The sequence below is a fragment of the Dreissena polymorpha genome, chromosome 9 (genome assembly GCF_020536995.1).
Source record: "Dreissena polymorpha isolate Duluth1 chromosome 9, UMN_Dpol_1.0, whole genome shotgun sequence".
NCBI lineage: Eukaryota > Metazoa > Mollusca > Bivalvia > Myida > Dreissenidae > Dreissena > Dreissena polymorpha.
Window position 1 is genome coordinate 59,793,384 of NC_068363.1, and position 20,432 is coordinate 59,813,815.

Consider the following 20,432-nt stretch of genomic DNA (forward strand, 5'->3'; position numbering starts at 1 on the left):
TTACACAAAGATATCAATATCTTAATGTGTTATTCAAATTTAACCGTCAAATGCTGATTTAAAATATGAATAAACACGTGAAAAAGTCATAATTATTTATTTTTTGTCCTCAATAGATTAAAAAAAATATTTTTCAATAAAGAATTATCACTTTTTGGATGATAGTTGCATTTGCTTAAAGATCAGGTTGAAGTGATTGCTCAAGGGTGTTATATAGGCCCCTACCCCCTCAAAAAAGGCCCCTTTCCCTAACAGAATATCTTTATAAAGATGCAATATTCCCCAAATGTCAAGTTTACTTTGGAAAATGTCTTACACTGTTTTGGTTTTGGTGATAATTTTTTCCTCAAAATTTGACCCAGGACCTTTCCTAAAATCAAGAAAAAAAGCCCTGGAACCATGGATCTACATTCTTCAAGTCTTTATATCACTCAGTTATATACATGATGACAACACACTTGCAAGAAAACTTCCCAAAAAGAATTTCATCGTAACCAAGATACCCCTGTCAATAAAGTACTGGTTGAGGTGAAGATAGTACAAAGTCTGACAATGTTTCTTTTATCTGACCCTTGGCCTTGTATTCTAACCATGACCTTTATCCATGGTACCCATTTCTTGTGACAGCCAGTGAAGTTTATTTAAAATCAAAGTAATGCTATTTCGTTTGTGCACAGCTTGCCACTTTATACATTTTTTTGAAAATCAGCCCTTGCTCAAAAACGCTCCTTTGCCCCAGACAAAGTGTAAGTGGCAACTTCCTATATTTGCCCTCTGAACTTGACATTGGGCCAATGGGTCTGGTTCTTATGGGCAAAATCCTGTTAAGAGTCTCGCAATAAGATTTATCTTTGCTTGATAAAAAATGATGGGTTGATTTCTTTGATTTAAATTTTGATCCTGAATCATTACCTTGACATTCAACCTAAGGTCAATGTTTTTGCAAATAACATTCCATCTCAATATGTTTATCACTTGTAATTTTTTTTTAATGCCTCCATAAAAAAAATGCTTTGGATAAAGTCAAGTACATAACAACTAAGTCAGTAAATACAACTGCAGAAAAATTCTTCGCTACCTAGTTTAACATGTCCCTAAGTGAGTGCAACATTCACCAAACCATCAACATGTAATTTGTTCCTCAGTCGTCAATTTTTATCAATTTCCATATGCCAGAAATTGCATGTCAGAAAACAGAACACTTTTGACACTATTTTTGCCTTCCTTTAAACATTCTTCATAAATGTCTTAAATGTTTTTTAACAGCTATACACAATGCCATACATAAAGTTCAATGTATGTAAAAGCACACCAAATTGATGCGGAACAAAAAACTGTCCATACCAAATACAAACCAATTACAAAACTGAAACTGTTTTGACATTAATTCCCCAGGAATGAATGTTTGTTTACAATATTAACCTACCTCTGAGAAAACCGGGATTATTGCATGTGTGTAAAGTACTTCCAAGATTAGCCTGTGCAGTTCACACAGGCTTATCTGGGACTAATCTTTCCTATTATAGAATTTTTTGTTCTAAGGACGTCTTTCTAAAAAATAATCCAGTACAGGTCACCGTGGTGTAATGGATATGGTGTCAGCCTAGCAACCTGGAGATCACGGGTTCTATCCCCACAGAGGGAGCGTTCTTAAGATAAAGATCTCCCCTATTGACACCAAGTACTGGTTCTAGGCCTAGGAAATGGACTCGAGAGTGTTTATATAAGCCTTAGGCTTTCAATGCAATCAAGCTAAAATAAATAGGTTTATATTAAAAACAATCCAGTATAGGTGGACAGTGTTGTCCCTGATAAGCCTGTGTGGAGTGCACAGGTTAATCTGGGACCACACTGTGACCACAATCTGGAAAGCACACGCATTTAGCTCACTTTTCCAAGAACAAGGCTAAAGTAAAGTATTTGAATAAATGTTTGTATAAAATATTATCTTGCAGGTGATGCCAATAACTGCACACACAATTGCAGGCATTCTATATGGACTAGGAACAATCAACACACACATTCTGAGCCTGCAAGACTAGGCTGAATGTGCTGCAAAACACTATAAATTGTTGCAGTAATCAGTGGCATTAGCATACACTTGCATAAGAAATCATTTGTTCTGTGAAATCTGATGTGGCATTGATCAATGTTGAATTATGCAGGAGCAGTCCGACAATCCCATCAGACTACTTCAAACACTGTGCATTCATTTACACTCTATCACATAGGACACTCACAACCTTCATCAACACTCAGTCACTGTAAGTCCAATAGAAAAGTTCTGAGCTCATGTATTGCCATGTTATGTTGTCATTAGCCAATACATGCATTTAAACACTACCTAATGATAACTGTATAATACCACTTTTCTAGTTTGCATATATATATATATATATATATATATATATATATATATATATATATATATATATATATATATTTATCTGAACAGCCAATTTAATTAAAAGAACAATAAAAAAATAATGCTGGCCATTTATGACAAATTTAGAATAAATGCAATACTATACAAAGCAATGTTTTATTGCGTCATAGGCAGTCATGAAAAAAAAAACGTGCTTCCCAGGAACATCGTAAATAACAGGCAAAAATAAAAGTGAATTTCTGGATACAACTTACCTGCATTTTCATGGAACTAAATTATCTGCATAAGTTATTTTATTTCTCTTGGCCTGTTCTTTTTTAACTGCATTTAAGCAGACAATATTTAAATACCTATTGTATACAAATAACACTCAAATGAAACATGCCTCGTTAAACTTGTTAAATCTGTCAATGATTCAAAAGATCGAAAACACATAAAAAGTAACATCATTAAAGTGTGAAACACATATAAACACTTGCTTTTTTCACACTTTTATTTGCATCAAATAATAGATCATCACACTTAAACTGTCATATGCCCCTATAATCTCTTATTGATTATTATTGAGCGAATCATGCAATCAGCACAATTGCATGTCATCATATTTTAATTTCAAGAAAAACGCTCAAAACTAAAATTGAAGTGCGAGTGACTCAGCACTCACCCATAATTTTCAATTACCATCATGTGAGCTAAATACTTTGAATATGATATTAATCGTCAAGAATTCAAAGCCGGACACAGAGAAAGAAATCTAACATGCTTCTAATAGACCATTCATGTTCAAGAACAGAATAACATTATTTTAAACATTATGTTATTATTCCACATATTTTCCAAATATCAACAAAAAACGTAACAAACCCTTTATAATGTCATCTATTTGACTGATGTTTTTCCATCAACAACAAACATTTAAATATTAATAAAAAATGTTATATGACACCTTTGAATAAATTGTGTACTCTGCATATTTAATCATTGATCATTTTGTCACTTTGCCTTTCTGTGAACAGCCTCTAACAATATTTTACCAACATAAATTAATCATCCGTTAAAAACCAAACAACTATGTTTTCTCTCAAACAGACGCAAACAGAGGACGCTACGTTGCATTTAAGTCTTTACATTTTAAAAACAATAAAAAATATATAATTCAATATATTAAATTATTACACAGCTCACTGATTCCAGACTACAAGCATAATAATCAGTTAACTTGGCTGTCTAGCCATGGCATTATTTTTTTTCCCTTCAACTCATCATGCAAGATAAATAGATACAAGATGCTGCATTCAAAGAACATATATGGCCTTAGTAAAAAGAAGCCTTGGCAGTATTGATGCATTTGCCCATTTGAATATGTCTAAGTCACTAAGTAGGTCAATTGTAAAATCATAATGAGGTCAGGTGATGTGGGGTGCACAGTATTGCACATAAGTATCAAAGAACTTCAGTAGAAAGTATTGATGATAAGCCAAAATTTAATTTGGGTAAACCAAGATTTTTAACCTTCTGAATCATTCAAAGTCCTAATTGTAGGTCAATATCAAGGTCAAAATGAGCTCATTGAATGTATGTATGTTCAAAAAGAAGGTCAATATCAAGGTCAAAATGAGCTCGTTGAATGTATGAATGTTCAAAAAGTAGGTCAATATCAAGGTCAAAATGAGCTCATTGAATGTATGTATGTTCAAAAAGTAGGTCAATATCAAGGTCAACATGAGGTCATTGAATGTTTGTATGTTCTAAAAGTAGGTCAATATCAAGGTCAACATGAGGTCATTGAATGTATGTATGTTCAAAAAGTAGGTCAATATCAAGGTCAACATGAGGTCATTGAATGTATGTATGTTCAAAAAGTAGGTCAATATCAAGGTCAAGATGAGGTCATTGAATGTATGTATGTTCAAAAAGTAGGTCAATATCAAGGTCAAAATGAGGTCATTTAATGTGTGCATGTTCGAAAAGTAGGTGAATATCATGGTCAAAATGTTGTGAGGTCAGTTAATGTGTGCATGTTGAGTTTTTATAAAACATCACTGCAAGTATCAAAGCGTTGTAACAAGAGGAAATGATTTAAGACAAAACTTTTTTTTGGCTTAAAAACATTTTGTACTTTATGAAGCAGTCCTAAAGAAGGTCTGTGTTTGTTGATATTGTTAAAATATATATCGTACGTACAAGTTTCAAAGCTTTGTAGCTTTGTATTGATGGCAAAACGCGTCATTTTGAGTTAATCTTATACAGATGCATGGATAGAAGGACGGAATAATGGACACGCAAATCACTACATGTCCCTCAGCATCAGCAAATGCCGGGGGCATAAACGTTAATTTAATCGACTGTATCATCTTTTAATATCGTTAACTTACAGACATTTCTTTCACATGAGACAAATGAAGCATATGGGATCAGTCAAATGAACTATTTTAAGCAATATCATAAAAGAAAATGCAGCTAATTTGTATGCCAACTCATTTTCAATATTGAGCATTTCATCAAGATAAGTCATAGCTTTGATCTGGTGACCTAATTATTGAATGCACATTACCATATGACATTTGCCTTTTTCTCAAAAGGCTGGTCATTTATTCTCTACAAACAACTGGTTGCATAAAAAAGTCATAACATGTTTACTATGTTAATTAATGGGATAAAGTAAAACATATTCATAACAATGATTGGAACTATGTAACAAACACAGTACCATAAGGAAAATCTAAACACACTCTAGAATGGGCTAACATTTGGAACAAGATAGCCTTAAGCACTCACCTGAGTTTATTGACACCAAATATTAACCTGAAGATCTAGTTTTTTACCGCACTTTACACACAGTCAAACATCCCCTTTATATTGTCAAAATAAACATTCTGACCAAATTTTATTACGATATGACCAGAAGACCTAGTTTTTGGATGCACTTGACCCAGATTTGAACTTGGCAGAAATATTGTTAAGATAGACATTCTGACCAAGTTTCATCAAGCTTGAGTTGTAAATATTGCCCCTAGCTTGGTAAGACATTTTTTTTTAATTTGACCTGTTGACCTTGAATTTTGAAGCACACGTTTCCATTGTTTCAATACTGAGGAATAAATAAGGCCTCTCAATTATCACAAGCTACCTTCACACACAATTTAAGCACAATATTTCCATTAAAACTCAATTTATTAATCACTAGCAGAAACTATTTTATCACTTTCTAGTAACAATGAGTGTAAATGTTTGCTGACTGGCCCAAAATGAGATCCCATGCTAGGAATGCATAAATGCGTCCTATACAAAATTGTTAAGTACAATGACTTGTATGTATACGCTGAATACAAACAATATGTCAGAGCAGTACCTCTTTAGTTATTAAGCATGTTGCTATTTTCTAGTTGCCCTTGGGAGATAGAGTTAAAACATGAGGGTCTTAGTAAGCATGGGTAAAAAAAAAAAGACAAATAATATATTTTGTATGATATTGATTTAAACCATTATTTCCAAACCACTATGGAAATTATTGTGATTATTAAAATCTAGAAAAATAATCTATGATTCATGAAACTAGCTTAAGATTCAGATGATTTGTAAAGTCTTGCAAACATTCCAATTTAGGTACTTTAAACACAATATTTTGTGTGAAATATATATATATATATATATATATATATATATATATATATATATATATTCAATATATATATAAAACAAAGTCAAGTACCTGTGAAAAAGCCAAGTGCTGACTGAGGATTTAATTGAATTATTTGACACATTCTAATGTCAGGTAAATTTATTGAACAACTAATTACACTTATGCATATACATTTATACATTCAGTGTCTCTTGCAAACATGTTATGTGCAAAAGCTGAGATTTCCACCTACAGTATGAAAACAACTCAACAGCGTGTAGTGTAACCTATTACTGTATACAGAGCAAAATTCCCCCAAGACATTATTTCGTAAAGAAAGTGACCCTGCAAATGGCAACTATTGCAATTGACATAAAAAATCACTTACCGTTTGCTACAACTGTATTGTACAGCAATAATCCTAAAAATAGATAAAAATGTGCATAAAAACTCTGAAACGACATCGGTTTTTTAGACCGGAAATAGCTTTTTCTAAACCGGAAATTCTCAGCCAAAAAAATAATGCATAATTGACAACGACTTCTTACCATATAAACCAAAACAAACAAGCATGTCGGCGCAACACGAGATACTCCGCTCCAGAATTTAAGTAACATTGAGTCTCAAGATCGTTTATTAATAACACAAAAGGCATTGACACAGAACTTATCGGAAAGTAAAGTTGCACTAAATCTTTTAACGCAGAACTGCGCAGACATGGTACTGCGCATCTCTGCATTTGAGACAAAAATGCACTTGCTCGGCTGTCGGAGGTAGAATTCGTTACGACTGAAGATAAACCATAGTAATTCGTTTCGAGAAAGTCTTTTGATCAATCGCTTGCATTGAATTTATCACGAAGACTTAAAGTTTTCCCCTTCATTGATTACGTATATGTTTTAAATCCCTAAAACATATAGCTTGGGCTTACGGAAGATAGTGGCCTTTAATATACAGAAAAGCGTTATATTTTCCTTTTTAAATACATGGCGATTATTATTTGAAAATTGAAACCTTACATTGATGTTCGCAGTGTAATATATTCGCGTTATAAATTAACCGCACGTGGCGAAAATGAGTTTACCAACCACACTTCATCTGGACCGCCACGTGGTGCACGATACATGAATAGATATACTAGAACAACTTAATTGATGGGAGTTATTGTATACTGATGATTATTTAAACACACGTGACTCCCCCAAACACCATAGAGCCGAAAGGGATTATTCATAAAAAAAGAAATATAAATATAACATTGCTTAGCGTGTGAAAATATCCCTATTCCTTCAAGAAAAACATGAAAACGACGCCATCTTCAAGTACCGGTAAGTTACAACTAATCTCACTTAAACCTTGTAAGCTCCAGGCTACTCATGCCCCCCCCCCCCCCCCCCCCCCATGTTTAATGTCCATATTCCCTCGCTGCATACTTTTAATATGCCATGAGGAACGCAATATACTTATACATCCCGATCGGACTATAATTGTACTCCGCCGGTGGTGATTATAATAGTGGCAAAGGTTTCGCGATATTACCATTCAAGCTAAAAAAGGTAGGCGCTTATTAAAATGTATATTAATAATTTGGATTATCTCTTGGTTTTTATATTAAGCATAGCATGTTCGTTCGGTATAATCGAACGAAAACTATAGGCATCTTTCGGGATATAAAATAACGCCTTCCCGGTAGACTTCACTCTCATAGGGATGCAATAATAATTATTCTCCACAACAGTCTATAATATTAACATGTTAAATGTTTCCGTGAAAGTTTTTGTCGTCTTCAGGAATATTAACGCTCGTCGTAAAGAAGACTAATGCCGATCATAAAGCAATTCGATCTGTTACGATTTTCGTTAAGATTGTTCATGATTCACATCTTGGCCATTCTGGCAAAGCATGAACGCATTTGTACTGAAATCTGCGTTGTCGGAAAATCTATGAATCCTCTTAAAACGGGAATTGCGACGACAATTTTTAAAATGTGGTCAATCGTTGCGCATCACGATGCGTCCAAAATTGCTGGTATTTGTGGAGCTAAATCGTTTTTTTTTTCTTAACAGCCAAATGGCCGTTCGTGTTTATTCAAGGATATTCGTGACGAATCTTGACTGATGTTAAGAAAACTGCACTGCATTCTACGCCCAAAAGTATAATACATGTATTTACTAGTGTCGCACTGAAGCGCGACGACTAGTATGTAATACGTTTTTTTTTCGCTTATGGGAGGAGAAGTTATTTTACGGATCAATGTATATATTATTGTTGTCAGAATATCTTGCATAGTGGAGATTTTTTGTGTAAATTAGTGTAAATAAGTACTGCATTTGTGCCTATTACATTTACTACAACCTTTATTTCCAATAATGCAAAGCTAATTCTTTTAATTAATAACTGATCACAGGGACTGGGCAATAATAAAAGATCACAGGGACTAGGCAAATACGCCAACCGGTGAAACTTTCTGGTTTTGTATAAAAACAAAACTTCTTTGTTCCACTATCCTAGCAACCACCTAGTTACTAATAAAGGCGCTATAAAGCGCGAAGCGCGACACGTATTATTAATTGTAATAATGAGTCTTGATAAAGGAAGCAGCCGCTTATCAATGAGGAGCACCATCACAGCACCCCAGTCTCATGACTATCAAGTCCTCCTACAGATTTTTTTAAGAACCACATATAGAAGGCCTCAGGTCTGACCCGTATCTTGCCTGTGGTATGGACCCTTTGGTATGGACCTTTAACCACGCTCACTAGCCAGCGTTTAAACTTCCGGGTTTACATTTAAACCATTAAAAGCTTATTACTATCTTAGTTAGAAGGTGATTTTTCAAGCAGTTCCGTACTGTAGTGGTTACACGCTCGCTTCACATGTGAAAGGCCCAAGGTTCGAGCCCCAGTAGAACTAAATTATTTTATTTGTGTTCTATATTAACTTTTTGTTTTGATGTAGACATTTTAGTTTAAATAAATATGCTGTTTTATTGTAACCATTTTTTGTTTTTATTATGCCCATGAAATATATGTGTAAAAGGGTGTGTGGGGGGGGGTTGGGGTTCGTAAACACAATAAAACTTTTACAGTGTTTTCATATCAATGAGTACTCAACCCCTATCGCAAATGAGCAACGTAAGAATAAGTTCAGAATCATCTCCCCTTGAAGTTGAGAAAAATATGAAATTACGCTTACAAGCTGAAGCAGATTTTTTAAAACCTACACAGTTCTGTTCCATTAATGAAAACTGCACACGGATGCCAGTAAAAAAAGGAAACCAATGTAAATAAAATGAACTGTGAAATATTTGGGGGCTACAGCACAAAATCATAGATAATGGTTATTTGGGGGTTATAACACAACATCATAGATAAAGGTTACTTTGGGGGTTATAACACAAAATCATAGATAATGGTTACACCAGTATCTTTTTCTATTTTGTTAAAAATAATCGACCAATTTATTAATATTTACAGTAGAAACAAGAAATATATTTTTTTTAAATATACGGCGTTGATTGTGGTTGGAGTTTATGAAAGGTAAAGAGTTCCATGAATGAGATCAAGGATAGCGAATGTCTTTTTCTGTACAGTTCTTAGCTGCATCACACGCAGTACGGGATGTTACGCGTAGTTTTCGCGGCTTATATTGCTGGTCATAAACCTATAGATACAAAACATAAAACCAAAAGAAGAATGGAAGTGAAATTAAAACATATGAGTCAACCAGCCACACGCGAAGTATCTGTACATATTTTTAATATTTATACGCGCGTTCTTAAAACAAACCTGTGGTTAGTCGGACATTGCTATTTGATTCGATTATTAACCGGATCAAGAATCATCGCGCTCATGCTTAATACATAAGTCAATATGATGGAATAATTCTTGTTAAATTAATTAAAAATAATATTTATCATGGTATTGTTGAAAACACATTAAGAATCTATTATTGACATACCATAATTATATCGCTGGATATCTCCATTTGACATCTTTCTGGTCTAAAGAAAATTCCAGTTCACCTAGTTCACGCTATAACGTCTTTATTATATAACTATTATTTTACTGGCTGCGAACTCCTGTCAGCACATAAGGTGGTCGTGAAGACACAGCGATGACCTGTATCTGACCCTGATACCTCGCGGGTTGAAATGCAATGCATTTAAGTGAGGCCTCGCTTCCACTGCTCTTTATACTTTTACATGTTAACATGTTGACAGGAATATGGAAGTTAGTACTAAATATGAGAACATAGCCTTTAAGTACAAACGTTCTCGCGCTGGCAATCCTCTGAAAATAAAAGGTGCACGCACAAACTGTATTGATGTCGAGATTGAGTATAAAACTGTGCTATCTATTAAGCCTTTTTATTAGAGATAAAATTGTTTCATTCTGAACGCGCAGTCAAACAGTGTTACAAAGACGCGGACATGTTTCCAATGTTCTGGTCGAATCAAATCAGCCTATGGGATAAATGAAGTGTATTCATTCTGACCTAGCCGCGGGAAATTTTATTGGAATTTTATTGGAAAGTTACAAAGGTCCGGTAAGGTGAAAAGCTGGCGTATACAGCTATGCCGAAAACTTCTCTACATACACACATGTACTATAATTCACCAGATAGACCGATATGGCGTAACATTTGGGTCGAAAGTCAACAAGACTTCAAGTACTTCGACGTACAAATATGAAATACACTTCGACGTATATATTTGTACGTCGAAGTACAATTTGTACTTCGACGTACATTTTTGTACGTCGACGTACAAATTTTCTGAACAGCCAATCAAAACACTCGTCTCTTGAGCCGCTTTTCCTTCAGATTTATTCATAATAAATGTTTAAAATATCTTTTTTAATTGAGGACAAAATGAATAAAAATATCAAAATTAAAAAATAAAAATAAAAATAAGTATCTACTTGACGGTATTTATTCTAAAATCGGTTTAAGTAATAAATATTATACACTTTATCAGACAGCCGGCCGATGTCTGATCTATATGTCATAACTTGACGCTCAAAGGGATAGGGATCACCACAGCAGGTTGCTAATACACAGTGTAGACTTCCGCTGTTTAATTGTGGTAACACGATTGTCAAAGCAACAGATGTAAGGGGTCTTTTGATTGGCTAACACTCAAGGGTCGGTAAAAATTGTACGTCGAAGTACATTTCTCTTTTTACCTAGTAGGTCTTGTTGACTTTTGACCCAAATGGTACGTCATAGACCGAGGCTATGTCTACACATAGTGTCCGTATCTGTACCCTATATAAGTACATGTACGATACAGTAGTTTGCATCTTATCATTAGCATGTATACACTTATAGGTGTACTGGACGGACACTGTTCATGTTTTATGCTATACGAACCAACCACCTTTTCTCAAAGGGTCTGATTTCATTTGGATATGGATTTACATGTGATGGATTGTATTTACTTTAAAATCAGATCTGATAAAATCAACCTATACACTCATGCAGACGCAGATGCAGACGAATGTATAAGCAAGTGACTTAAAAAACCATTAGCGATACAATACAGATTTATAGACACACATGGCTTTTTAAACATTTATTTAATAAAACCATTTTTGCATATGACGGGCGTCCAATAGATTAGGCTTTTTTCATTATACATGTACATGTGCATCGAGCATGATTTAGTGCTGAGTGTACATAGTTATGTTACTCAGTATACATATATTACGGTACGAGAGACATATATTACGGTACGAGAGATTGATGTAAATGAAAATGTTGCCCTATCATCATTTCGAGAACTTGTGTATCGGTCTCTGCATTAGCATGGCGATAATTTTATCGCGGTGACTTCAGTTTATACGACGATCTTCCCTTTATGCAATCGCATTGGTCGAGGTAAACAACTGTGTTCATTTTCAATATATGGATAACATGAGTTGTATACCTTAGTCACAGTGTACACTAGTTTGTCCAATGTTCTACATTATTTCAACCCCAGACTGCAAACCTGATTAATTTTATAATACACCTATCTGCGATAGCATCTATAGCCCCACCATTCGTAACTGCCAATAGTAAGTTTTTTAAATACAGCGATATACGGAACAATAATCCGCCATTTTGCGACCATTTAAACTATTTGACAATTATCTCAACTAGTCCGATAGAATTGCAGAATTCCACCAAATGAAGATCAAATGAAGATCTACGTGAAAATAATGTTGAAATCTAACCAGTTGTTAAATTACTGACAAGAAGACTTGGAACGTTATTAATATAGCAATATATAAATAACAAAAACCTGCTCACTTGATTGGCGGCTTTTTTAAACCAAAATATGTTGCAGCTTTTGGCATTTGGCATGTACAGCATATAGGCGAGGACCATACATAATAGAAGGCGTTCTCCCACTTGGCATTTACAGCATATGCTCGAGGACCATACATAGTACAAGGCGATCTCCCGCTTGGCATTAAGAGCATATGGGCGAGGACCAAACATAATACAAGACGATTTCTCTTTTGGCATTTACAGCATATGGGCGAGGACCATACATAATACAAGGCGATCTCCCACTTCGTTCCACGCTCTTACAAACACATAAATGTAATACAGTCGTGAAAGATATTGCAAACAACGAACATGTTTGCTTGATTGCCAACAAACGATTTTTGAGAGGAAGAGTTTACGGCTCACCTGAACACGAAATTTTCTGCGACTGTCTTCATGCGATGTGGGTCAACTTTTGATCTTAATACTCTAAAAGCATTATTTTGCTTCATCTTGATGAAACTTGATCAGAATGTTTATATTTACCCTATCTAAGCAAATTCAGTATCTGGGTTACGTTTGTCCGAAAACTAGGTCACTAGGTCTATATGAATATGTTGTTTTTTTACTCTACATCTTCGTTAAATGATGGATGCTGGGCCATCAGATAATCCAAAAGCCCTTTCTCTAGTAACATCGTGTTAGTACGGAAGAAGTACAATCTCTTCGGTTTTGTATTGATTTCAGAAAATTGAATCGTCGTACGGTTCCTCATTTGTATTTTATCCCCATGCATTGAAGATAGTATTGATTGTTTATCTGAATCTCAAATTTTCAGCAAGCTTGATCTCCGTTCCGGGCATTGACAGGTCGCCATGAAGGAGGCAGATAAACCCAAATCTGCATTATCTGTAAGTCCAGTGGCTTTTTCTAGTGCAATCGGATGGCTTTCGGACTGACCACAGGCCCGTAGCCAGGGTTTTGAAAAAGGGGATGCGAATTATCCTATCAACGATTGTTATTGAGCAACGAAGTGGCGAAGAGGGTAGGTGCGGGAGAGGCTGTCCCCTCCTGCAATCGGGGGGTTTGGAGGTTCGCCACCTAGAAAATTTTGAAAATGAAACTTAAAACCCTGCATTCTGGTGATTTTATCTGTATTTAGAGACTGAAGTTATTGAGCATTTTTATATGACATTTCACTTTAATTTACCATACTCAGTGACTGATAACAAAAATGTTGAGTGCGAACGCACACCCTGGCTACGGGTATGGACCAATACCCTGGCAACTTTCCAACGTTTAATGGAGCGATGTATTGGTGAGCATTTTGTTGCAGCAATGTCATATATATATATATATATATATATATATATATATATATATATCTAGACGATGTGATCGTGTATTCCAAGACCTTGGCCGAACATTTTGAACGATTGGAAGCTGTTTTTTCCCGTTTCTATGAGGCCCAATTGAAGCGAAAAGGGTCCAAGTGTGAATTCTTTCTCACTAAGATGCCTTGCATCCGTCATGTTGTAAGTGCCAATGGTGTTGAAGAAAATCCTGCAACGGTAGATGCTCTAAATTGGCCGATTCCCACTTCCATTAAAGATCTTTGCAGTTTTCTAGGATTTGTTTGATATTATATACGATTTGTACCAGGTTTTGCCCAGCATGTAAAAACTTAAAACGACTTGCTAGTAGGCCAACGCACAACGAACAAAAAGGAAAAGCGAAAGAGAGAAGCTGTGATTTGGTGTTGGGTATAAAAGCATCACAATGCATTCGAAAATATAGTTGCAAAATTGACTTCAACGCCTGTCCTTGCATATGCTAATTTGTCTCGACCTTTCATTCTTAACGTCGACGCACGTGGAATCGGTTTCGATGCTGTGCTCTGTCAGTTACAGGATGATGACAATGAAAGCGTCATTGCATATGCGAGTCAATGTCTTATGCCGGCAGAACGAAACTATCCTGCTCACAAGCTGAAATTTCTAGCGCTGAAGTGGGCTGTCGTGGATAAGTTTAACGATTACCTGTATAGTGATTCTGTTCAGGTAAGGACGGATAATTATCCCCTTGCTTTTTTTCTGACGACGGCCAAGTTAAATGCAACTTCACATCGATGATTAGCTGCTCTTTAAACCTATTCTTTTAGTATCCAGTACCGATCCGGTAAAGCTAATGTTGATGCAGACTTCCTTAGTCGATTGCCGGTTAATCAAGCTGTTGTCTTAACAGACGCAGATAAGATTGTTTTGCAGGCGCCCATGGTTTCAAGTCAGGATGTTCCTGCTATGGAGTGTGTCAGCATGTCGCAGCAAGTGGTCGATGCTGCAGCTCAGCCACATGCTGATGACCATATGTCAAGTTTTGAAAATGGTATGCCAGAGCGATTCAATCAAACCCTTTTAAATATGCTTGGTCCCCCAGATGACGCTCAAAAGACCGACTTTTGGCGGGCCAATGTGCCAGCAGTCGTCCTTGCATTTACAGAAATTTGACCCACCATGAAAGCACTGGCCTGACACCTCACTTTCTCATATTCGGTCGTCATCCACGCTTAGCAGTTGATGCATTTTTAGGGGTAGATCCTGACGCAAATTTGAGAACACGAGATCGCAAAGAGTATATGTACGGTCTATGGAAACGTTTGCAGTTTGCTTATAATGTGGCGAATAGGGAAGCAACTCGTCAGGCAAAATGACGATAAGCGGCGATATAGCTTGAGGGTTAAACATGTTGGCCTGGAAAAGGGGGATACGTATAGTGGTTCGCACTGTTGGCGTTAAAGGAAAAAGTTGGGAGACAGGTGGGACAAGGAGATTAATGTTGTTGAAAGCCAACCTGATAAGAATACCCCAGTTGTTCAGGTGAAGCGCGAAGATGGTAAAGGACGGTCCCAATTGCTCCACAGAAAGCTGTTGTTGCCGCTTTCAGGGCTTCCTGTGGACGAATCCAAATGTTCTTCACAGAACACTTTCCCTCTCGAGACACAAACATTTGTACCACGTCAAGCAATCCGATCCAGGTTACCGCTGTCATGGTTGTCTCGTGATTGGGTAACATAGGTTATCTATTAGATTTTGTTTCGTTATTGAAAATAAATAAATAATTTCACCTCACAATGTCCATATATAAGTATTTATTTTGATTTGACTTTCGTTTATGTATATATTACATGTTTAAAGTAACACGTAAGCTTAAGAGAATTAATTATTAACTAGAAGTGGCGCGACCGACGTGTACCCCCACGTCGCAAGATGTTGTTTTAAAAGGCAATGTTGGGTGGGCAAGGCCTATGTTGGTGGGGCCCCGGGGTGGGTAATGTAGACATGGATGGTCGAGATAGACCGTGTTGTCATTAGAGATGTTCAGTATTTATTTGTATTGAATTGGTGAATAAATGAAAAAGTTATTTAAAAGCAAAATTTTGGGTAGGAAAAAAAAATATTTGGGTACGAAAATTTTGGGTTCGAAAAAATATGCCAAAATTGTTTAGTACGAATTTGGGTACGAAATAAAATTTGGGTACGAAATAAAATTTGGGTACGAACACAAATTTGGGAAAAAAATGTTGGGTACGAACAAAAATTTGAGTACGAAAAAAAAATTGGGTACCCAAAAAAATTGGTACGAATTTTTTTGGGTACGAACAAAATTTGGTTACGAAAAAATAATTAGGTACGAAAAAATTGGTTACGAAACATTCTGGGTAGGAACAACAATTTGGGGGTACGGGGAAGTAGTACCCGTGGACCTCTCGAGAAAGAGGACGGAAACCAAGCTGCCTTTACCTTTATCAATGGCCCTGGGGTGGGTAATGTGTACATGGATGGTCGAGATAGACCGTGTTGTCATAAGAGATGTTCAGTATTAATTTGAAGTCAATTGGTGAATAAATGAAGAAGTTATGTTAAAACAAAATTTTGGGTGGGCGTGGTTGTCTACTATCTCCTCCTACACTATTAGCACTAGAACCTTGAAACGTACATGTACACACATCGTAACTATGAGCATATGTGCGACGGTGCACTATTTGGAATTTTGATCTGACCCATGGGTCAAAAGTTATTATCATGTGCGTCGCATGTTGTCAGTAAAATGATTGTTTCGTATCCATTTTAAAGTTTTGGGTGGGCTTGGTCGGCCAATATCTCCTCCTGCACTATTAGCACTAGAACCTTGAAACTTACAGACATGGTAGATATGAGCATATGTGCGACGGTGCATTTGGAAATTTGATCCGACCCCTGGGTCAAAAGTTATTATCATGTATGACGCATGTTGTTAGTAAAATGAAAATGTTAGTAAAACCTTTTAAAAGCGTGGGGATAATTATGTCGTCCAGCGCGCCAACACTTTACTAACCCGGCCGGTTTCTTAGTGCACGTTTTGCCACGTATTCGCAGTTTGAATATATATTACTAACGGGCTAGACGTAGCCATCATCTTGTGTTATATTCACTGCGCTATAAATTTTCCAGGTTAGTACTCATTCATATCATCTAAATGAGATGCATTGATCATCATTTTATTTGTTTAGTATTTTCATCAAATTGGGTTTGAATACTTGTTACGACCGAGCTAGACGCAGCCGTCGTCTTGTGTTATATTCACTACTCTATAAATTTTCAAATTGATATGTTACGTGCACATTTATAAATATATTGAGGAAATTGGGCACGAATGTTTATAAGAATATATCAGGGGTGGATCGAGGATTTCTGGTTAGGGGGGGGGGGATAGTGAAAGATTTGCTGGGGGTCCATGGGGCCGCTAGGGCCCCTGGTGGGTGCAGGGCAAAGGGCCCCCCGAAGCTCCACGATTTTAGTGATTTTGAAGGCTTTGACAACCACTTATCGAGCATGTCACGCCTTTTGTACTTTCATTAAAGTACCTTTTTATATTGCCAAAAAATGTAGTTAATACGTAATACGGATGGATATAGCCGAAAAAATACTATAAAGAAAAAGAAGAAAATGTGTTAAAAGGTGATTTAGATCTAGTTAAGGGTGAAACATGAAATGAATTTACTTTAGTTTGGCGATTTGAGGGGGGGGGGGATGGCGTACGCCGCGTCCGCCCCACCCCCTGGATCCGCCTATGAATATCTATAACCAGTTTGATCTTGGTTACGTGTGCTCTCATCCTAAAACCACCCATTATTACAACTCGAGGCTTGAATCTTTTTCTCGTGCATCAAAAACATAGACCATACGATAAAATCTTAGAAACACCATGTTACCACGTCAAGAAGACACATTTATGCACAGGTTAATCACGGAACGACAGTTTACACTTGTATGGTATTTTTCGTTATGGAAGTCTCTTCTGAGCGAAAATCTAACTTAGGCGTCTTAATCTTCGACGACTCTTTAGGCACATGCTTTAAAGGCCGTTTTCCCTGAGCGAGGCTCACATTCTTCCTCTTGAGTAGTGTTGTCCTGATTTGTTCGATATGTTCGGTTTCATTGGTTTGTTGCTGAGACACCGGAACTTCCCTTTCATACACAGATAACGTGGAAGGTAAGAGCGGTAAGGTTGGCAGTTTTGCTGACAAAACGCATTGTTGTTTGGTAAAGAATTAAACAAATCCTCTGAAACAAATAAAATGTATAGATGTTTCTTGAATAAAAACTACAATTACACGTAATTATAATTAATATTTTCATAAATTGATATTATACGTTTATAAACTTTCAGGTGATCATTTATTTATATTCTTATACAAATTAAATAAACTTCATTTTAACCACCTGTGCTCAAGAAGGTGACCGTACATGATGCACACTAAAGGTACACAGTCATACAGTATAGTTTTGTATTGTGATTTCATGGTCTACGTTAGAAACACGGGGTGTGCGTATACAACAGACGACTGTGCGAGGTTACATGTAAATTATTGAAAAAAATGACATCTTGTTAGGACGCATGTTTTCATCCGATATGTTTTTTGAATTATTTTAATTATTTTTAAATTATTTCATTTTAAATGAATATGGCCGTTTGGTGCTACCGTTTCTTGCTTTAATCGTCTGTTTCTTCTATTTCGTATTCAGGAACGTAGAGGTCGGAATAACAAGTCTTGAACAAAACACTTCAACAAATCTGCTGTCTACGCGTCTGACCTTTGGCGCATAAGATATTTAGCTATGATGTTCTCTCATAAAACTCTGTAAAATATTAGGCCACGACTTTTTTTTTATTGGTTTACAGAAATTATTTTGAAAATGGTCCATCGGGCGGTCGAAAAAAAAAAAAAAAAAAAAAAACATCATTGGAAAAAAAAGTTAATGCTAATAACATCAGAACAAAGACAACATATCTTTTATAACCTTAACACAGAGACAAAAAATCAAATTATGCAATGAAACACATCTATATCTTCAAATGAAATGAGTCCTAACAGCACCTTATGTAACATCAGGCAATTTTAAACACTCCATTACATGACATGCGTTCTTCTCCCATTAAAACGAAAAACTGCACTTCATTTCCATAATTGGATGCGCACCATTACGCAATGCGATGCCCGTTGCATAAATCTTATATAAGATAAACTACTCATACACAAATTACCCGGTATGTGTTTGCTCTTACTCGACTTATGAGATCGTACATGAAAAAAAAAATCGAGGTAGATCGATCCATGCGTCGTCGCGGTAATGTTTGTCAAAGTTGTTGTTGTCATGAAAACTCGTTGATTTACAACGCAAAACGTCTTATTTGAACTGACGCGAATTAATTTAATCATATTTGTCAACTTCGCTTTTGCTTTATTTTGATAATTTAATCCAAAGTTTAATGTTAGCAAGTGTTTTTTTTACTGGAATTGTAAACAAGGAGTCAGTTAAAGTTTTTCGAAAATGTGCAGTCTGTGTGAATTGACAGTTTGACGTCATCAAAGGAAAGCCGCTTTCTGTCGGAAGCAATAAAGCGACAAATTTCGCGCCGAAAAAATGGGCTTCCTTTGTCTAGCAATCAACATGCCGAACCAATCGTGTGTTTGTTTCTCAATTGCAATCCTCCAATTTAATAAAAGCACGTGCATAGCTCCGCCTTCGAATCTTTTGCAGAGAACGGAGGCGGAGTTTAACGGTTAATTGAGCTAGTGTTTTACACAAGTTGAGTTCCGATTTGCCGAAATTACTCGGCCCTAAGCATTGAAACGACAAATACATTTATCAATGATTTTCCGAGATATACCGATTTGTTCCGATTTCCAAACTTTCTGTACAGTTCCTATAAACTATGGCGGACGTGTTTACAAAATTCCTAAACACATATATCGTAAATAATGGCAGTGTTTTATTGGATTATTTATACTTATTATCAAATACTATCGGGTTTGTTTAATATAATTAACATGTTAAACAATATAGTTGCGTCACAGACACGGAAATAAATTTTGATGGGGTCGACATTTGACTGACGCTGATTTTCTTATTGTCTGTAATTTTTACCCGAAATAAATTTTGAGAAGTGCCCATAAAAGGACTGGTACATAATGTTTCACATTGAAAAATATCCCGATCTCTGCAATATATGTGAACCAATCGTTGATTGTACTTACTTGATTTTATTCGCAACCGTACTCAAACCGGATCGTTTTTTTTTCTCATTTCGCTCATTTTGAAGTGCGGTCGGGAATGAAATATTTAAAAAAAAAGACGATTTTCCGATTTTATTTTTTTTCCCATTTTCCAAAAATTAGGGTCGGCGGTTTTGTAAACCAAGAAATATAAAAGTCGTGGCCTTACCAAAATAACGAATGCTTTCTGGATTTTTTTGTCAATTTATGTAATTTATGTATTGCCGACTGAAAATATTTTTCTCACACCCTATTTGTAACATGACAAAGCAGGTTTGCTTTTCTATACTTCCATCAAAACATCGGATTTAGCAGTAAACCATCCCTTTATCCATGCATATATGTGGAAACTTGGCCAGAATGGTCATTTATGTTGACAAAATGGAGGCCGTGCTGAAATATGGATCAAGTGAGGTTGAACAAGATCCTCAGGTCAAGTCTTCAACAATTGGTGTCCGAGAAATCAGATGAGCGCTTAAGTTCCATCATGTGAAATTACTGTGTTAATTAAACAAGAACTGTTCGACCCCAAAGCTATACACATCTACATTATTATCCAGTCATGACGCAGT

At 36.0% G+C, this 20,432-nt stretch overlaps 2 protein-coding genes across 3 annotated transcripts in view; both read right to left on the reverse strand.

The window, feature by feature from the left end:
* LOC127844276 (uncharacterized) overlaps positions 1 to 6,714 on the reverse strand; it is a 276,480-nt gene extending 269,766 nt beyond the window's left edge. Inside the window, exons 1-2 of one of the 2 annotated variants that reach the window (XM_052374368.1) lie at positions 6,557 to 6,714; positions 6,397 to 6,429 (exon numbers count right to left, since the gene is read on the reverse strand). In XM_052374368.1, the coding sequence (XP_052230328.1) occupies positions 6,397 to 6,429; positions 6,557 to 6,581 (58 nt within the window). In that variant the 5' untranslated portion in view covers positions 6,582 to 6,714. Of the gene's footprint in view, positions 1 to 6,396; positions 6,512 to 6,556 lie in introns of those variants that run through there. The other variant, XM_052374367.1, reaches the window with a different exon arrangement.
* The window catches only part of LOC127844274 (DNA replication factor Cdt1-like), a 228,731-nt gene that overhangs the window by 112,905 nt on the left and 95,394 nt on the right, over positions 1 to 20,432 (reverse strand). The gene's annotated exons all lie outside the window — the stretch shown is intronic.